This window comes from Macrotis lagotis, chromosome 1, assembly GCF_037893015.1.
Source record: "Macrotis lagotis isolate mMagLag1 chromosome 1, bilby.v1.9.chrom.fasta, whole genome shotgun sequence".
Taxonomy (NCBI): Eukaryota; Metazoa; Chordata; class Mammalia; order Peramelemorphia; family Peramelidae; genus Macrotis; species Macrotis lagotis.
Window position 1 is genome coordinate 303,294,774 of NC_133658.1, and position 20,415 is coordinate 303,315,188.

The 20,415-nt window shown below is 33.8% G+C and overlaps 1 protein-coding gene across 9 annotated transcripts in view; it reads right to left on the reverse strand.

Moving 5' to 3' along the window:
* The window catches only part of FTO (FTO alpha-ketoglutarate dependent dioxygenase), a 477,648-nt gene that overhangs the window by 411,916 nt on the left and 45,317 nt on the right, over window positions 1-20,415 (reverse strand). Inside the window, exon 2 of one of the 9 annotated variants that reach the window (XM_074211304.1) lies at window positions 1,474-1,570. The exons of the other annotated variants lie outside the window; for them this stretch is intronic. Within the exon in view, the coding sequence (XP_074067405.1) occupies window positions 1,474-1,494 (21 nt within the window). The 5' untranslated portion in view covers window positions 1,495-1,570. The remainder of the gene's footprint in view (window positions 1-1,473; window positions 1,571-20,415) is intronic. 9 annotated transcript variants of the gene reach the window in all.

The window sequence follows — 20,415 nt, forward strand, 5'->3', positions numbered from 1 at the left end:
GTCCAAACCTCTCATTCTTTAGACTCTTTATGGTCAATGATAGCCTGAGTTACAGGATGAGATTCACAAATACCAGGACAAATGCCTTACATTCCCATCACAAAGCAGATGCAAATTTAATTGCAGTACATTAAGCCTTCCAACTAGTCTAGGAGTCCTGGGAAGGCAACTGTAAACAAGCAACACCAGGCAATCAGGTGTCAGGGACTCATTTGATCTACCACAAAATGTGTCACAAATCACTTGCAGAAAGTGGGTCGGCAAGGAGAACAAAGACGAGAACTGTCAGCCCGGTAGGCAGATCATGTGAGCTAGCCTGTTAGTGCGCTGGGTCTCTCCTGCTCCTGTCTCAGGCTACCCACATGAAGTGCTCCCTGTCTGACAAGGTACTCTCATCTCACATTTGTTATACATTTTCCTGTGGTCGGCAAAAATCACTGACACAACTGGGAAGTCAACTGGAGGATATACTAAACTCATTTGAATTATTCCACTGCCAAAGAAAATCCACCATGTGCTGATTGTTTTTTTTTTTAAACCAATTAAGGAAATCTTAAAATTAATACAGAATCAAAACTCAGAGAAAAGAGGCCGACATGTCTCTCCCAGCAGTCTCAGAAGACACAAAACAACTCTGTCTCCCCATCTTTCATTCTGCAGCTAATTGAGTAAAGTACTGTATTCCATTCTACCAAACTCCCAGTTTGTCTCTGAACTGTCAAATATCACGTTAGGCTCTATGATAAAGGAGGATGTCTTTTGTTGGCAACTGAAAGAGATCCATCCCTCTGTTCATGCACGCGCACGCACACACACACAAACACACAAAGACACACACACAGAGAGAGAGAGAGAGAGAGAGAGAGAGAGAGAGAGAGAGAGAGAGAGAGAGAGAATGTAATCCTGTAAAGGGTCTAGACTGGCGGAACAGGAATCTCAATTGAACATACAGATGTGGAGGTGCAGAAGCCAACAGCATACAATATACTTCTGCATTCCCCCCCATCCTCCAGAAGACCCTTTAAAGAGCAGGTCTCAAAAGAACAAAGAACTTAATTAAACATTGTCCTTCCTCTCCCCTTGCTCTTCTACCCTAAACCATCCTAATGATCTTTTTTCTTTTTTTACCCAAAAGAAAAAATCAGGAAGCAACAAAACTTGTGCCATAATCTATCTAATAATATGCCATGCTAGATAAACAATTTTCGTCAAAATAGAACTTTTCTAATTAAGAATACAGGATAGGTGAGCACAGGTGATCTAATGCTGCCCATTTTATAAATGATAGTAAGAGACAATACATTTACCTAAGAAACTGTCTCTTAATCTTGTCAAGAAGTTATGCTATAAGAATGGTAAAAGATGGGAATAGACAGTATCAAAACAGTTGTAAAGAAGTAAACAGTAGTAAATTGCAGGTGAAACTATAATTTAGAATTATGCAAAAAAGAAAAAAGACAAAACTGCCCATACCTTTTGACTCAGAGATTCCATTGGAGGTTATTTGCCAAGGAGGTCACTGTTAAGAAGCAAGTCCTCACACACACCAAAATATTTACAGCAGTTCTTTCTTTGTGGGAGCAAAGAATTGGGGGAGAGAAAAAAAAGTAGATGCCCATCAATAGGGAAATGGCTAAATTGTAGCACATCAATGTAATAGAATCTTAACTGTGCTGTAGGAAATGACAAATATGATGAATACAGAGAAGCACAGGAAAATGGACATGGATTGAAACAGTGAATAAACAAAAACAAAAAATATATACACACAAAAACTAAATAAATGGAAAGAGCAAACAAAAAAACAAAAGTAAATATTTATATTCACTTTAATATTCAAAATTATAAAGAACAAGTGTAACTCAAAAGAAGAGAAATGAAAAGACACTAAAAATTTCTTTGCAGAGGTGGTAAGTCTACAACCATTGTACAAAACATATATTATCAGACTTTTTTCAACACATTGATCATTTATACTCATTTCCTCTTCTTTTTCTTTTTTTCTTTAAAAATATATTACTTTGTATATGGGATGATTGTTTGGGAGGGGGAAGAATACAGGGGCAACTAAAGTCAAAAGAACTTGGTAAACACATACATCCTCCCATAATGAACTCCTCTAAAGGTTTATACAAGGTTTTCAAATTGTGTTAATTAATAGTGATTGAAAGTGGAAAGAGAAGTTGCCCATGTTAAATGAAGAGGAAATTAAATACCTAAATAACCCTATCTCAGAAAAAGAAATTCAGGGGTGGCTATGTGGTGCAGTGGATAGAGCACTGGCCTTGGAGTCAGGAGTACCTGAGTTCAAATCCTACCTCAGACACTTAATAATTACCTAGTCTAGCCATGTGGCCTTGGGCAAGCCATTTAACACCATTGCCTTGAAAAAATTTAAAAAAAAAGAAAAAAGAAATTCAACAAGTCATTATTTAACTCCCTAAGAAAAAATCTCCAGGACCAGATGGATTCACAAGTGAATTCTATAAAATATTCAAGAAACAATTGGTTCTAACTCTATATAAACTCTCTGGAAAAATAGGTGAAGATGGAACTCTGCATAACTCTTTTTTATGACACCAATATGGTGCCGATACCTAAACCAGGAAGAGTTAAAACAAAGAAAGAAAATTACAGACCTATGTCCCTAATGAATATAGATGAAAAAAAAGGTTAAATAAAATCTTAGTAAAAAACAATTCCAACAAGTTATCACTAGGATAATGACCAAGTAGGATTTATCCCAGGAATGTAGGGTTGGATCAATATTAGGAAAACTGTTAGTATAATTAATTATATCAATAACAAATCTATCAGAAATCATATGATTATATCAATAGATGATGAAAAAGCTATTGAAAAAATACAGCACCCATTCTTGCTAAAAACACTAGAGAGTGTAGGAATAAATAGACTGTTCCTTAGAATAATTAGCAGTTTCTGTCTGAAACCATCAACAAGCATTATATGCAATGGGGATAGGATAGAGGCATTCCCAATAAGATCAGGGGTGAAACAAGGATGCCCATTATCACCACTACTATTCAATATTATATTAGAAGTGTTAACTTCAGTAATAAGAAAAGAAAAAGAAATTGAAGGAATTAAAATTGGGAAGGAAGAGACAAAACTCTCACTCTTTGCAGATGACATGATAGTATACCTAGAGAATCCCAAGAAATCATCTAAAAAACTACTAGAAATAATTAGCAACTTTATCAAAGTCAGGGGACATAAAATAAACTCTCATAAATTCGCAACATTTCTATATATGACTAGCAAGATGCAGCAGAAAGAGCTAGAAAGAGAAATCCCATTCAAAGTAACCTCAGACAAGATAAAATATTTGGGAGTCTACCTGCCAAGGCAGGCTCAGAAACTTTTTGAAAACAATTACAAAACACTTCTTACTCAGATAAAATCAGATTTAAATAACTGGGGCAAATATCAACTGCTCATGGACAGGTAGAGCTAATATAATAAGAATGACAATTTGCCAAAATTAACGTAATTATTTAGTGCCCTACCAATCAAAATCCCAAAAAATTACTTTAATGAGTCAGGAAAAATGGTAAGTAAATTCATATGGAGAAATAAAAAGTCAAAAATTTCCAGGAATTCAATGAGAAAAGTACAAAAGAAGATGGCTTAGCCCTACCAATCTAAAATTATATTATAAAGCCTCAGTAACCAAAACTGTCTGGTATTGGCTAAGAAATAGAATGGTGGATCAGTGGAGTAGACTTGGTGTAATAGCAGGAAATGATTATAGGAATCTGCTGTTTGATAAACCCAAAGAATACAGCTATTGGGATTAAAAAAAAATCTCTCTTCAATTAAAAACTGTTGGAAAAACTGAAGTTAGTATGGCAGAAATTTGGATTAGACCAACACCTCACACCCTATTCCAAGATAAGATCAAAATGGATACAGGATTTAGACAAAAAACAATATTATAAGCAAACTAGGAGATCAAGAAATAGTTTACCTGTCAGATCTATGGAAAGGGAAGCAGTTATGACCAAGGAAGAGATCATTAAAAACAAAGTAGATAATTTCAATTAAATTAAAGTTTTTGAACAGATAAAACCACTGCAACCAAGATCAAAAGAAATGTGGTAAATTGTAAAACAATTTTTACAACTAGTACTTCTGACAAAGGATACATTTCTAAAATATACAGAGAAGTGAGTCAAATTTTTAAAAAAACAAGCCATTCCCCAATTTACAAATGGTCAAAAGATATGCAAAGGCAACTTACAGATAAAGAAATCAAAGTGATCCATAGTCATATGAAAAATTGCTCTAAATCACTACTTAGAGAAGCATAAATCAAAGCACCTCTGAGGTACCACTTCACACCTCTCAGACTGGCCAATAAGACCAGAAAGGACAAGGATAATTGTTGGAAGGGATGTGGGAAATCTGGGACACTAATACATTGTTGGTGGAGCTGTGAACTCATCCAACCTTTCTGGAGAGCAATTTGGAATTATGCCCAAAGGGCAAAAAAAATGTGCATACCTTTTGATCCAGCAATACCACTACTGGGTCTATACACCGAAAAGATTATGAAAAAGGGTAAAAACATCACTTGTACAAAAATTTTCATAATAGCCCTGTTTATGGTGGCAAAGAATTGGAAATCAAGTGAATATCCATCAACTGGGGAATGGCTTAATAAACTGTGGTTATATGTATGTGATGGAACACTATTGTTCTATTAGAAACCAGAAGGAATGGGAATTCTTTTTTTTTAAAGGTTTTTACCAGGTAAATGGGGTTAAGTGGCTTGCCCAAGGCAACACAGCTAGGTAATTATGAAGTGTCTGAGGTTAAATTTGAACCAGGTACTCCTGACTCCAGGGCCAGTGCTCTATCCACTGTGCCACCTAGCCGCCCCATAGGGATGGGAATTCAGGGAAGCTTGGAAGGATTTCCATGAACTGATGCTGAACAAGATGAGCAGAACCAGAACATTGTACACCCTAAGAGTAACAAAGAGGTGACGATCAACCTTAATGGACCTGCTCGTTCCATCAGTGCAAAATTGGCTACAGTTTTTGGGTATCTGATGGATAATACCATCTGTATCCAGAGAAAGAATTGTGGAGTTTGACCAAAGACCAAAGACTGTTACCTTTAATTTTAAAAAAACTTATCTTATTATGTACCTTTGCTATCTCTCATATTTTATTTTTTCCCCTTAAGGATATGATTTCTCTCTCATCACATTCAATTTAGATCAGTGTATACCATGGAAACAATGTAAAGATGAACAGAGTGCCATCTATGGGGGGTGGGGAGAGGGAGGTGAGACTAGGGGGGAAAAGTGTAAAATTCAAAATAAATAAATAAATCTAAAGTGTGAGAAAAAAAAAAAGAAAGTGGATAGATCCTGGATCTGTGATTTCTTTGACAAAGGAAATCCTAGATGAGGAAACTCTCTTTATCAATGCAGGTTAGCACCTTCTATTCAAGTAAGTCTTAAGAGATTTGTCTAAGGCACTGAAAGATTAAGCATCTTCACCAGGGTCACACAGCCATGAACTATCAGAAGAAGGACTTGAACCCAAATATTTCAGGCTTCAAAAATGGCTCTCTCTATTCATTACACCATGTAAGGTAAAAAAAAATATGTAAAATTCAAAAAGAAGCATGATGAAAAAAGAAAGAAAAAGAAAGTCAATTCAAAATAATTACAGAATATAATCACTTGCAAACACAGTAATTATGTTAACATAAATATAAAATTTTATTTAAGGAATTAAAGACTCATTAGTTGATCTAAGATATTATTTGCTTATGATTGGGCTATGCCAATACAATAAAAATGCAATTTTACCTAAAGACCCATTCAGTGACATACCAATCAAACTATAATAAAGGATTAATATATAAAAAGTAATAATAATAATGATGATGATGATGATAATGATGATGATGATGGCAAAGCTCATCTGGAAGAACAAAAGATCAAGAATTCCAAGGGGGGGGCAGCTAGGTGGCGCAGTGGATAAAGCACCGGCCCTGGAGTCAGGAGTACCTGGGTTCAAATCCAGCCTCAGACACTTAATAATTACCTAGCTGTGTGGCCTTGGGCAAGCCACTTAACTCCATTTGCCTTGCAAAAACCTAAAAAAAAAAAAAGAATTCCAAGGAAAATGTTAAAAAATAGTAGGGAAAAGGAAGTATCAGACCTCAATATAGCCTACAAAGAAGTAATCATCAATATTAATTGATAATGTTATGGTAAAAAAAAAACAAACAGAAAGTTGATTAGTAGGCCAGAATGGGAACACAGGTCCAGAAGCAACTGTGCTTCAGCTATAGGGTAAAAGACTAATTTCTCAACAAAAAAAAAAAGGCAACTAAGTGGCACAGTGTATATTAGAACACTGGGTTTGAAATCAGGAAGACTCATCTTCCTAAATTCAAATCCAACCTCAGATAATTACTACCTGTGTGAACTTGGACAATTTGTTGGTTTCTTTCTTTTCTCATCTCTAAAATAGGTTAGAGAAGGAAATGTCAAACTGCTCTAGTATCTTTTCCAAGAAAATCCCAAAATGGGGACATGAAGAGTTGGACAAGATCCAAAGCTTACTCAACAAAAACTGATAGGAAAAGTGGAAATCAGTCTGGCAGAAAACAGATTTAAACCAGCAACCCATCCTTTAGAGTAGCTGTTTATTCCCTTTAAGATGCAATTTAAGTACTACCCTCTATAAGGAGCTTTTACTTAGTTCCTTACTTGCAATACTCTCTCCCAAACTAATTTTATTTATACATTATATATATATATATATATATATACATATATATGTGTGTGTGTGTGTGTGTGTGTGTGTGTGTGCATATGTATGTATATATACATATACTCGTGGGTGTTTGTTTTTATTAAATTTATATTTGTGAAATATATATTCTTGAATCTATCATTAGAATATAAGTTTCTAACAGAATTATTTCATCCTTTATACTTGGCAATCAATGAGGATACAAGTATAAAACAGATGAAATATAGTAGGATTTACCAAATACTCATAAATTGATTATCTCCAAATGGATATATGATCTAGACAAAAAGGGTCATATCATAAATAAAATAGAGAAACAAGATAAATTCTTTTTACAAATATGACTAGGGGAAATTTTCAGAGGGATATAAAGGACCAGAGAAGATAAAATAGACACTTTGATTATACAAATTTGAACTACATATTCGTACATGTGCATGCACACACATACACACACATACAATCAATGTCATTAGAATTAAAAGGGAAATAGTTAACTGAGAAAAACCTTAAAGGCAAATTTCTCTAATAAAGATCTGATATCTAATAAATATATAGGGATAAGAAACAAGTACATAAAAACAAAGACCATACCCCAATAGATAAATTATCAAAGGATTTGAACAGTTACCAAAATAAGAAAAGCCAAGCTATCAACAACCATATAAAAAATGTTTAAAATCCCTAATAATAAACAAAATGCAAAATAAAGCAAGTTAGGGTTATAAATCAAGCCTATCAGATTAGTAAAGATAATAAAAATGGAATACAACAACTATTTAGGGAGGTCTAAGGGATGACAGACAAACTAACAAACTATTTGATATAGTTGTAAATTGATTCAACCATTCTGAAAAGCAATTTCTAACTATATCTCCCCAAATCACTAAGCTTAAACAAACCCTTTGACAAAGAGATAATACTTCTAGAGACATAACCTAAAGGTATAAAATCAAGAGGAACCACTATTCACAACAACATAGATAACTCTCTTATAGCAAAGAACCAAAAAAAAAAAGGAATTCTCAATTGAAAAATGACTAAACGAGCCCTCATAACAATGAATAAAAAGGGGGGGGAGGAAGCAGTTCAAAAACACTACTCAGAATTGAGCCTTAGTTTTAGAAAAAGAGATGCGATGAGACTATTTAGGAAGCTGTCCCATAACCCCTGAGGGAAGGCAGTGGGGTAGTCTACACTCCTGGGGAGTATTCTCTCAATTTTTATTTTATTTTTTGGTCTAATAAGAAAATGAGTAAAGAGGAATAGGGACTTAGGAAACTGAACTCTGTCACAGAGGGTGGAAAGTGGTGGGTGTGCCCCCACCCCACCTGGAGGTCAGTTTGGCCTTAGCATATGTGTGTATACATATATGTACACATACACACACACACACACACACGCACACACACACACATACATACTGGGGGCTAGAGCTATACCAGTCAAACTGGATTTTAGTTTACTTTTTTTTTTACCAGCTCCCACTAGTCCATCCAGCTTCCTCATTTTATAGACAAGGAAACTGATGTCAAGAGGGATGAAGAGACTTGCACATTGTCACACAAGTGGTTTCCATATTGTTGGTTAAAGTTCATGTGTATATGTCAACCTAGAATGCCTTTTAATTATCCTCTTGAAGCAATTATATTTTACACAACACAGAAATTAACCATTTTCAGTTACAATCCACAAATCCAGTGTCTGTACCTATCATAGGCATTACTACTATCATTCACTGAATTTATCTCTAAGCTTTAAAATTATCACATACTCTTGAGTATATTTATCAATCTCCTCTGTCTCTATTTTGATGAGAAGTGTTCATACTTCCATAGCTGCCTTAGCATGATGGACCCCACATATTTAATATAATATTAATTTTTGTTTGCATACCGTCAAAATCTGTTATGGTCCATTTTACATTTCTAAATGTTTATTGCACAGGTGCAAGTAAGTGTTTTAAATAGCAATTTCCCTTTAAGTCTTAAGCCTCTTTGCATAAACAGTCCCAAATACTCCTTAATAGTTCTATGCTTCTTCTGTACTGTCTTCAGGAGGTTCAAGGTATCCTAAGTAGCATCCTTGTTCATTTGTTTAATTTGACCTCCTAATTCAAGTACAAAATTTTAAAGTGCTATCTTTTCTGGGCACACATTAAGAATTTTATATTTATTAAAACCAAGTGACATTTCTAACATTGGGAAAAGGCTGCATAAGTTGGAGGTATTTAATGTTTCTTCAGTAGACCTATATCACTTGATGCTACCCAAGTACAACATGTGATTAATTAGATGCTTTGTTATACTTGGAGATCATATTCGGGTATGGTGTTAAAAATAATTCTGCAGGGCAGCGAGATGGTGCAGTTGATAGGGCACTGGCTCAGGTGTCAGGAGGACCTGTGTTCAAAATAGACCTCAGACATCTAATACTTATTTAGCTGTGTGACCTTGGGTAAGTCACTTAACCCTATTGCCTTGCAAATAAAAATCCTAATAATAATAATAATAATAATAATAATAATAATAATAATAATAATAATAATTCTCATCGTTTGATGGGAGTTCAAATACAAATGGTTCTAGGACAGATGTTACTGTTTCCTGTTTTAAGGACTATATTATATTTATTGCACAAGGGAGTAAAACAATTTCTTTTTTTGTATCTGAATAAAAGTTTTAAGATAGGGGCAGCCAGGTAGCACAGTGGATAGAGCACCAACCAGGCCTTGGAGTCAGGAGTACCCGAGTTCAAATCTGACCTCAGATACTTAATAACCTAGCTGTATGACCTTGGCCAAGTCATTTCATCCCATTGCCTTAAATAAAAAAAAATTTTCAGTGTTAGGATAAAAGCTTACTTTTTTGTAGATTTGCTGAAAACACCCTCAGTATAACTCTGGAAACAGATTGGATGAATAGGGTAAGAGATATGGGTCCCGTCCTGTTTCCACCTGATCTTCATTTCTTCGCTAGCTTTCCATGACTTGAAAGTTTTTTGTTCCACACATAGATTATGAGAATTAGAAGGCAGTGCATATTAGAAATGTTTTTTTTAGTTTTTTTTTTAATGGAACAATGTTATATCCTGGTGATTGTGGGTTACAAAGTTTAGTCAATAAGAATGTTTCATATCCAATACACTCTATTGTTGACTCCTCCAAGATATTTTGAGGTCTATATTTTTAGTGAGAAAATTTGTCATCAGTCATGAAAGATAGAGATACCTAATAGATCATTCCGGCTACCAGATCATGATTTCCTAAGTCTTCACTACATGCTAAATAATTGTAGCCTACAGTGTTAACATTGTACAGCTTCTAGTTTCTTGCCCAATCTGCACTGACCTCTAAATTCAAACTGAGATGTTATGATGCAGAGCTTACCCATGGAGGGCCTTTTGATTCTACTTAATATCTTAATCCTCTCATAGGTACAATCCAGAAGTAATCCACTTTCATGCAACAAATTCAGGCACTTAACACTTTATTACTATTTACTGAAGTAATGTCCGTTTATTCTAAAACTATTTCTGTAATTTATGACATTGATGATGTACTCTAAAAATCTGTCAGTGAAAAAATGTTAAATCACTGTAGATATTACAGTGGTAGGTCCAGTGTATTATTAACATTGTATTTGTTCTTGTTGAGATACTTTCAAATCTGGCATGGTCCACTGTATAACATCAAAAGAATATATTAATATTAGTTTCTTGTAGGTATTGTTTTAATGTATTCAGTCCATTAAGATTTTATTTCAAAAGACTAATCTCTTAAATTATCCAACCACAGTTTATATCTCTAGGTTCAATGTGTCTTGCCTGGAAGAATCCAATGAATTAATTTATAAGTATCAACTCTGACTATTGTATCAATTTGATCTATTAGTGACTCTATGAGTGTTCTATGTCTAGCTTTCTTTGGCATATATTAAGAAATTTATATTTATCTCATCCAAATGACATACAGATACCATTAGCAAAAGATTGCATGAGATGAAGTAGTCGCTTAATGTTTTTCAGTGGTTCCACTATAGCTTGATAATATCAATGATTCTCCCTTAATTTGAAAATAAAACCACTTAGAAAAAGATAATGATGGTTTAAAGCAAAAAACAGCCAATGGGATTAAAACTATCTTAAAAAATATCACATTTTATTGGAGTTTTCCTTGACATTATTGGGCTGGTGGCGTGATTTAAATCCAAATACTCTAGTGATCTCAGTATACTTGAGTATATTTTTTATATCTGCAGAAAATGATTAAGTCATGACAGAACTAAGTCAAAGCTTAGTCACAAAAAAACAAAGGCAATTTTCTTATGGTGTTTTCAGGAAACTTGGTCAACTATTACTGAGTCAGTAAGTTGCTCTTTACAAAACTAAGGCTTTTCATCCATTTTGCTCTTTGGTCAGTGACAGAAGTTGTAAATGTTTTGTATAAAGTATGCATAAGCATTATTCTTCTAATTGTTATAACACACATTTATCTGTGATGCATATTCCATACGCTGCTCCAGAAAAACATCAGCTCTTTGAGATAAGGGACTGCTCTATTTTTGTTTCTATATCTACTGCACTTCACCCTATGGCTTGAAATGATTCTTTTTTCAAACTGAAGAGTTATCTTACTATATCAAAATAGGTAAATTTTTCTTCTCATGGAAAAGTTTACGCTTTCCAAAGGGTAATATTTAAGTTAAAGACATGTCACTCCAAATGCAAAGGGAAGCCACACAAAAAAAGTAGATTTCTCAACTTACATATCTAAACAATGCCCTCTTTTACAGGTACTATTATTTATATGGTTGAGTAATATCTGCGTTTTTCATCACATTTGGGAAGTTACCTTTATCATTTTCAGAAAATGTTATATTTGCTTTTTAACAATAAAAACTGGCATTTAAATAGTGCTTTGAGGTTTACAAAGTACTTTCTTCATAACAATGTCATTAGGCAAGGAGTGAAAGTCTTATCATTCCCATTTTGTAGATGATGAAACTGAGGTTCTGAGAAAATATTGGAGGCATACTTTAGCATAACGGAATGGTGACTCTGGAGTTAGAAAAATTTAGCTTCAAATCTGTATAACACTTCCAAGTTATAGGAGTGTGGACAGGTCACTTAAAATTAATTTCCTTTTCTATAAAGTGGGGTATTCCAAAACTGTAGTAGCCTGCTAATAGTGAGGATCAAATGAAATAGTTACATGTTCTGAAAAGCATTTTATAAAAACTACTAATTATTATTGTCAAGGGGGATGAATGCATATGGTTCTACAGCAAGTGAAAAGCACAAAGAGGATTCAAATCCAGTTCTTTTCACTCCAAATCAAGGACTCTTTTTCATTCCAATTTCAGGACTCTTTTTCACTACAGCACAGTGGAATGTACCATGTCAAGTAAATTTCTTGAAAAATGCATCTGAATCACTATTATCTACCTCCAAAATGCACAACAGATAGTGTACTCTGTCAATTAATTTCATAAGCAACATTAAGTAATAAGTGTTTTAAATCCATTTCTAGCTCTCAACATCATAAATGAAACAACAAAAGAAGGAAATCTTTAAAATTTCATGATATTTCTTATTAAAATCTGCATAAATAGAAAATATAAAGATCAGAGGTGACTGATTTTGTAAATGCTCATGCCAGAATGGCAACAGAGCTTTGTAAAAATTTTTAGTTTCAGTGTAACATACCTAAATTTTACATGGAATTGTCAAGTCACACATATTTTAATCACACTGATTATTTTACTAACTTTGAGAAGGCATATGGCGTAATTAATGAAGAACTAACCTTGGACAAAGAAGGTTTCAAATTCCACCCTTGACATATACTGTGACCCTGGGCAAGGCAATTTACCTCTCAGTGGTACTGACAATTTTCTAAGATTGAAACTGTAGAGGTGATACCAACTTCCACTGATTTAGAGGTAGTTTCCCATACAAATGGAATCACATATCCATTTCCTAGTCTCTATTCTACTTCTCTAGAAACTTATAATATTTTAGAAGGCTTTTTGTCCTTGTATTTATTTTCCAAAGATAAAGATGTAAATAGTCAATAAGTCAAAGGTATTGCTATTCTCACCACACCAGAGTAGATGTGAAAATATCTATCCTTCTCATGCTTTGAGTATCTTCATCCATTTTTACCTCAAAAAGAAAAATAGGTGTTTCTAATAAATAGTTCAATGCTATTTTAATGTATGATAGTATATGTCCATATAAATCTAAGTTGGATGAAATAGATCCTATCCTTGGCAGAGAAGATCCTCAAAGCTCTCATATATCCCTAAATCCTACAATCCAAAGAAGATCCTGGTACCACTAATAAATTCATGAATTAGACCTATTTTTATTAATATTATTAAGGGTAATCTTTTTATTATTCCCTTAAGAAAATGTCTAGATGACAGGAACAGTAAGTGAAACTACTGAATTATGATAAGTTCAAGATCTAATATATTTATGAGAGTCAAACCAATAATGTCACTGAATGTCATTGACAATAAAGGAGGAAATCTTTGCTTCAAATTGGCAAAATATTATAATTGGCTACAGAAGTATAAAACAGATCTTAATTAAAGAATTCCTAACCCATTCCCTATTGTGGATGTTAGATCAAAACTTTAGTTGCAGGGCAACTAGGTGGAGTCAGGAGGACCTGAGTTCAAATCCATTCTCAGACACTTAATAATTACTAGTTGTGTGTGTGACCTGGGCAAGTCACTTAATCTCATTGTCTTGTCAAAAAAAAAAAAAACAACCTTTAGTTGTGACATATAAATATAAATATATGTGTGTGTATGTGTCTGTGTGTGTATGTGTATATATATATATATATATATATATATATATATATATATATATATGCAAATCAAAATAATTCTACCTTTGCAGTATAAACTCCACAAAGGTAGAAACTAGCTCACTATTTCCTTATAGAATACAAGTGTAGCGCTCAGTAAACTGTGTATTCAATAATCACTGCACTGAACAGTCACTTAACAGAAAGTTTCCTGTAGAATTTTATAAGCAATTTAAAAGACAGTGATGTAAATAATATAAATACAAACTGATTACAAGACATGGGAATAATTACAAACTTAAATCTTTAAAGTAACATCATCTTTGCAGTCATATTTAATATCTTACTGTGGTTATTGTCCCCAAAGATGCATACCACAATCAGAAATGCCTTGAGGAGGTCCACCAGAAATGCTAGGGGCCTTCCTCAAATTCTCTTGATTTCATGTTGTTTTCAATGGAAGCTCCAAAAATATTTCTGGCTCTTATCATCTGAGTATCACACCTTTTTTCCCCTCAAAAAAATGACTGCAATAACATCTTATGCCACTTCTCTTTCAAAGTTCATGGCTAAAAATATATTATAATTTGCTTATATCCACTGCTCGTCCTTCACTGTCCTTTGGGTGATGCATAATTTCAATGCTTCTAAAATTCAATGCAAAGAAGCTGTTAGAAGACAGGCTTTTCTTTCAGGAAAAAGCTTAGGATTATTCAAATTAATACACACAGATTTCCAAATACAATTTAATTTATTCTCCTTCTACCATTCAATTCTAAGTACAGATTATTGTTCACCTGCAACCTCAGTCTGGTACTTATGCACCAACTTTATGAGTTGTTCATCCAACTGTATAACATAGATGGTAAGTATTCTTCATCTCCTTGTGCTTTTATCCTTATAGTTCCAGTAAACCCTTTTGAGTGATTTTTGTTCTCATTTTAAAAAAATCTACATTATTGATGAATTCAGGACAATGTTATCTGATAACTAAGAGAACTTTTCCATCTCTAGGGGATCCTTCCATGACTTCTCTGCAGGACATCCTCCCCAACAATAGAAAATACCTTTCATGTACCTATGTTTCTCTGTTTTATTCTCATTTGATATTAACTAATTAGTGAGTCAAAGAGCATCATCTCTGTTGGTACGACTTTCAAGCAATTTGGTATAATTAAAACAAATGCATAAGGGAGACTTGTGGAAGTGAACCTTTTAAGAGGGCCACTGAATCAAAAACTTTTACAGTCAATAATAAGCAAAATGGGATTGTATGGGAAAGTCCCTGGTAAAGTCCTCTCAAACTTCAGATGTCAAGAAAATCTTACATTCCAAAGAAGGCACAGGGCCACCTGCTTTATGAGAAGACTATTTTTGCAAACTGGGAGGACAGTCTAATCACAGACTTGTTGGCAGGAAAAATATTATGAAAATATTTCATTTTTTTCCCTGTGTCTGCTGCTAGGGTAGATTTTCCTAAAATAAGATTATACCCCAAACCCAGCCAATGGGTTAAGGAAGAAGGTGGTTAGGGAGGGGGACCTGCATTAAGGCCTATATAAACTTGCTTGACTATACTTTGGGTCCAGCATCTTGATCATCACCATTTCTGGTGAGAGATTTGGAGTCTGTCCTTTTCTCAAGAAAAGCAAATAAATACTTTCTTTTGCTCAGACAAGTCTCTGAAAATTTTCTTACTTGACTTTTAATCACATACAATTTTGGAGCACTGGCCAGAAAACAACCCCCTCCCCTCCCCTCAAGACTGTTCTAAACACAGATACAAGCAGGCACACCATGTTGATAATTTCAGCAAGCTTGTGATTTAGGGCCTAGGCAGATCCCGTGAGGTGTGAGAAATTTAGTTTGAACAAAACTTAAAGTCCACAGAGACAGAAATAAGGGAGATGGGCTCCACCACAGGAGCTCACACAAGGAAATGATATCATGCAGGTCATGTAAGTTTTGTGTTCACAAACTCTGGCAAGACCTGTGAGTCCAGGACTGGACAAGATTCAGTGAGCTCCTGAGTGACCTGACAGCTCTGCCTTTCTTCCAAGCACCTTGAGTGTGTGAGGAAAGAAGCAGAGGATACCTTCCATGGTCTGTAGAGAAGGTCCCAAGACAAGCTCCAAGCAGTCCATGTCTTCAGAGGTCCAGAGGTCACCTCAAGTGAGATGGGAGGATCAAAAGTTAAGCAGCTAGGAACTGGCATTACCCCTTGAAGTGCCAGCAGAGAGCTCTAGGATCTAGACTTAGTAATTGGTATGCAATAACAAAGTATAAAGGAAAAATACAGAAAATAATTAGATGTAGTTGACTTTTTCACTTCCCCTGCTTCTTTGTAGTTATTCTGTACTGTCAGAATGCCTTTTCCCCCTTCCTTCCCCCCGCCCCCTCCACTTCTTTTCTCCGTGGCTTGCCTGGCTCTTAGCTCGACCTTAATGGGAATAAAAAGGGAATTTATTTAGAAAAGACTAAGAGAGGAAATTGTTTCATGAAGACTTGATTTTTAAAAAAAAAAGGGGGGGGGGACTATTTGGCCTTAAAAGAAATCATAAAAAAGAATTGCTTTGAGGAAGTAAATTTCAGGAAGATGAGAGAGCCAGGTCCATTTTTTTTTTTTTTAGGTTTTTTTGGCAAGGCAAATGGGGTTAAGTGGCTTGCCCAAGGCCACACAGCTAGGTAATTATTAAGTGTCTGAGACCGAATTTGAACCCAGGTACTCCTGACTCCAAGGCTGGTGCGTTATCCACTACACCACCTAGCTGCCCCGATTCTAAAGTATATAATTTGATTATAAGGAAATGCCAGAAAAAGGGAAACTAAATAGTTGATCTTTTAACAGAATGAATCCAAGTTTCCTTTATAATAACAATATAGATTCTGATAATGTTAATTATTACAGAAAATTATGAGACAACTGAGGATTTAAGAACAGAAGATTTCCACTCCCCCGAAAAAAAAAAGATTTAGGACTGTCCCTTTTTGAGAGAAGTTATCTGGTTTACTCTATCTGAAGAGGAGGGGCAGGGGATATTCTAATTAGCCTGTAGGATTTTTTGAGTGGCTGCCTTGTCAAAAGGTATACCAGTTAAAAACAAGAAGTGTTAAATATTAATACCTTTGAATGGAAAAGTGTATTTTGAAAAGCGGAATCAGAATCATGCATTACAATGTTGACTATACAGCTGTAAAATCTAGTTCAAAAAAAGAACAGGATGAACTAAAATCCAAAAGAACTAATGGAAAAGAATAGTGGAATAATATATTCAGGGAAAATGTAAGTCATTCAGTCTGAATACTGGGTTCTGAAAGAACTGGGAATAGAATAAAAAGAGGGGTAGAAATATTTGTGAAGTACGGCAGTTTTTTAAAGCATGCAGAAAAAGGGTATGAGTGAGTTTGACTTTTTAATAAGTAAAAGGATAGCTTTTGGGAGCTTTGAGAAGTGATTTAAAAATCAATGTACAAAGAGAAAATAAAAAATATGTGTTTAAATGACATTGGGATAATTTGAAAATTGCACTAGACTTCCACTTTCCAATGAATTGATTGGAAAGAAATAAACCCTATAATATGAAAAGTTTGATATGAAAGCAATTGTTAGGTAAATGTTAATTTTTCATATTTTATTATGGCTTCTTCAGTTAAATAACTATAATGGGCTGATCTTCTGTATAAAATAATATAAAATATATGTAACTGCATTAAGGATTTTGTAAAAATATACAATTTTGATTGTGAGGTTGTGATATTCCCAAATGTTCTAATATTAAGAAATGTTGGTCAGTGAGGATGAAAGCTCTTATAAGCTGAGGCCTTAGGAAGTCAGAATTGTACTGATAAAGATAAAAGGAATTTGCAGACTTTTAGATATTGAAAACAAAATAATTTAAGGTTATTTTGGATGTGACTTTGGGAATTTAAGAGAAGTATAAAGAAAATCTTGTAATCATAAAAAGGGTTTTTTTTGCAACATCTGGTCTTAAGAATTCTTCTGTGTTGCAAAACTCCTAGAGAATAAAGGGAATATACATGAAATTGAAATGTATTATGTATAATTAATAAACTTTGTATAAGAACAGATTCAAACTAAACCTTTTTTGAGAGTTTAAAATTGTAACAACAAACAATGAATGATTTAAGGTTTCATCTATCACACCTGTAAAGATTTGTTATGAGAAAACTAGAGAATATCTTGCCAACAGTTTATATCTCTCAAGGTCTTTTTGTCTCAGAGAGTTTGTGAAAAGCTTTGTTTTTCTACTTCATATTTATGAATGGGAATATTTATATATATAAGATCAAAGTAACTTACTTAATATCTGTTATTTAAAAAGAAGAAAATGTATATGTAAATGCAATATGGGCATGGGCAAAAAGTTTACATTGGGTTTTTGAAATTATTATATGTATACAACTAAATTCATGGAGAATTTTACTTTCTTTTTGAAAATAAGAGTATATTTGGAATAAAGTAAATAAGCTTATGAAAGAGAGATGTAAAAGAGATTCGTGTATAATAGATATTCAGTTATAAAGTTAACTTTAAGAGAACCTGTTGTTCTGTTTTGCTTTAAGAATGAGATGCCACAGTGGATAGAGCACCAGCCCTGGAGTCAGGAGTACCTGAGTTCAAATCTGGCCTCAGACACTTAATAATTACCTAGCTGTGTGGTCTTGGGCAAGCCATCTAACCCCACACTTGCCTTGCAAAAACCTAAAAAAAAAAGTTGCATGTTCACTTTTAAAGAAGCAAAATGGTAAACTCAGAAGAATAGTGTATAAGATATAAGGAAGTATATTTTAACTGCAAGATACCCTTTCCAGTAATATTGAATAAATGTGAGGGGCTTTAAAAATTGATTGGGAAATTGGAAAACTATGTAACCCATAGTTAGGTAACTTATTGATGAGTAGGATGTTGAAAAGTCTTTACCAGCTATGTGATCTACTTTTGTAAATATAAGCTATTTTACTGTAATGATATCAAAGCCTGGAATTAATAACTTTGCAGAGATAATGAGGGAAAATAACAAAAGAAATGATTCTCTGGGATCTTTGAAATTTTTAAACAATGTATTGGACCTTATTCTAGATCTGTAGATCTGGGTATAAATGTAATAATGGGAAGATTGTTTTGTAAAGTCTAGCAATTAATGTGTTACTTTTATTACTGTTTTGTTACATTTGGAATTAATAACACATGTTAAAGATTTAAAGTCCCCTAAGATGTTCTAAGGATTAAAAGGATTCTAAAAGTAATGATTTGTATTTCAAACATTGCTAATAATTAACCTGGTTTATCACAGGGAATTTTTTATATAGGAACTTTCCAATTATGTATATAAATTGGAATTATTATGGTTTATACATATATATGCATATGAACTGTGGATATATATGTATATAATATAAATATTATATATATATATATATATATATATATATATGAATCAACTGTGGTTGTCTGCTTTGAAGTAAAAGCACCTGAAGAAAATGGAAAAGATAAAAATAATTTGAAATTTTTCTGTGACAATCTCTGGCTAATTGTGATGCGAGAATTCTGGAAAAAATCTCTAGCCAAAGAGGGTGTAATACAGCAGGCTAGAAGGAGGGGTCTCTAGCCAGGAAGCCTCTGAAATAGCATCTTTATCTAGAAATAAAGCAGATATGATTTCAGACAAATGATTGCAGGTTCAGAGATTAGAAGTTAGTACCACCAGAAGGCTAAATTGGATGCTGGAGAAACTTGGCTGCTTTTTGAATAACTTTAGAAAATAGCCCTATTTAGTATATTCTAATGACAGGAACCCAGAACGATGCTCAGAATAGATATGTGTAGGCAAGTGGGCTGATTGTGACCCCCCCCCATCCAGATTATAATTAGCATTCAATTCTCTAACTGAATTCACTTGGAGAACTAATTAGATAGAATTACTACTTTATATCATTGAACTTTTAATTGGCTTTTCTTGTATCTGATATCAGGTATGATCAGCAAAGAAGTGCTGTTGAGTCAATGCTCTTTTGAAGCTCAGAAATCCAATAAAGGTTTGGTAACTACACAGGTGAAATGCATTGGGATTAAAAAGTTGAAGATGTGGCTTTTCAATAACCTGAGGTTGGACCCTTTCTGACTTGACTTCCCCAAATGTGACATTTAACCAGATAAATCTAAAATTTGGCTTAAGGCATTTGACTATGACTACCTACACCAAATTATATCTGTAAAGGAATTTTCCTTTGATATCCTGGATCTTTATAGTATATAGCTATAAGCAAATCTAATATGGACATTTTGAGGTCAACTGGAGCTTAATAGTTAGACTAATGTGTGGTTTTAACCTCTGCTATTAGCTATATAAACATATATATATATATATATATAGAGAGAGAGAGAGAGAGAGAGAGAGTATATATATATATATATATATATATATATATATAGAGAGAGAGAGAGAGAGAGAGAGAGAGAGAAGAATTAAGATCTCTTGATTTTTCCATATTAGAAAGATATTTAGGCAAGAAGAATAAAAAGGTTTTTGTAAGCTCATGATATAATTCTGTGCAATAGCATTTTTAAATTATGCTTTAGGAAGGGAATGTAAGTCAATTTAGTATATCAGGAGAAGAATCATCTATAGTATTTAAGAAACATTTTGGGAAGAAAGAAATTTATTTTGGTTAAGGATACTTCAGTTATTCTTTTAACAAGAAGCATGGAGTTGATACCTCATGCTTGTATGTCACTTGATGGACATTTTTTGTACTAAAATGATAATCTAATGT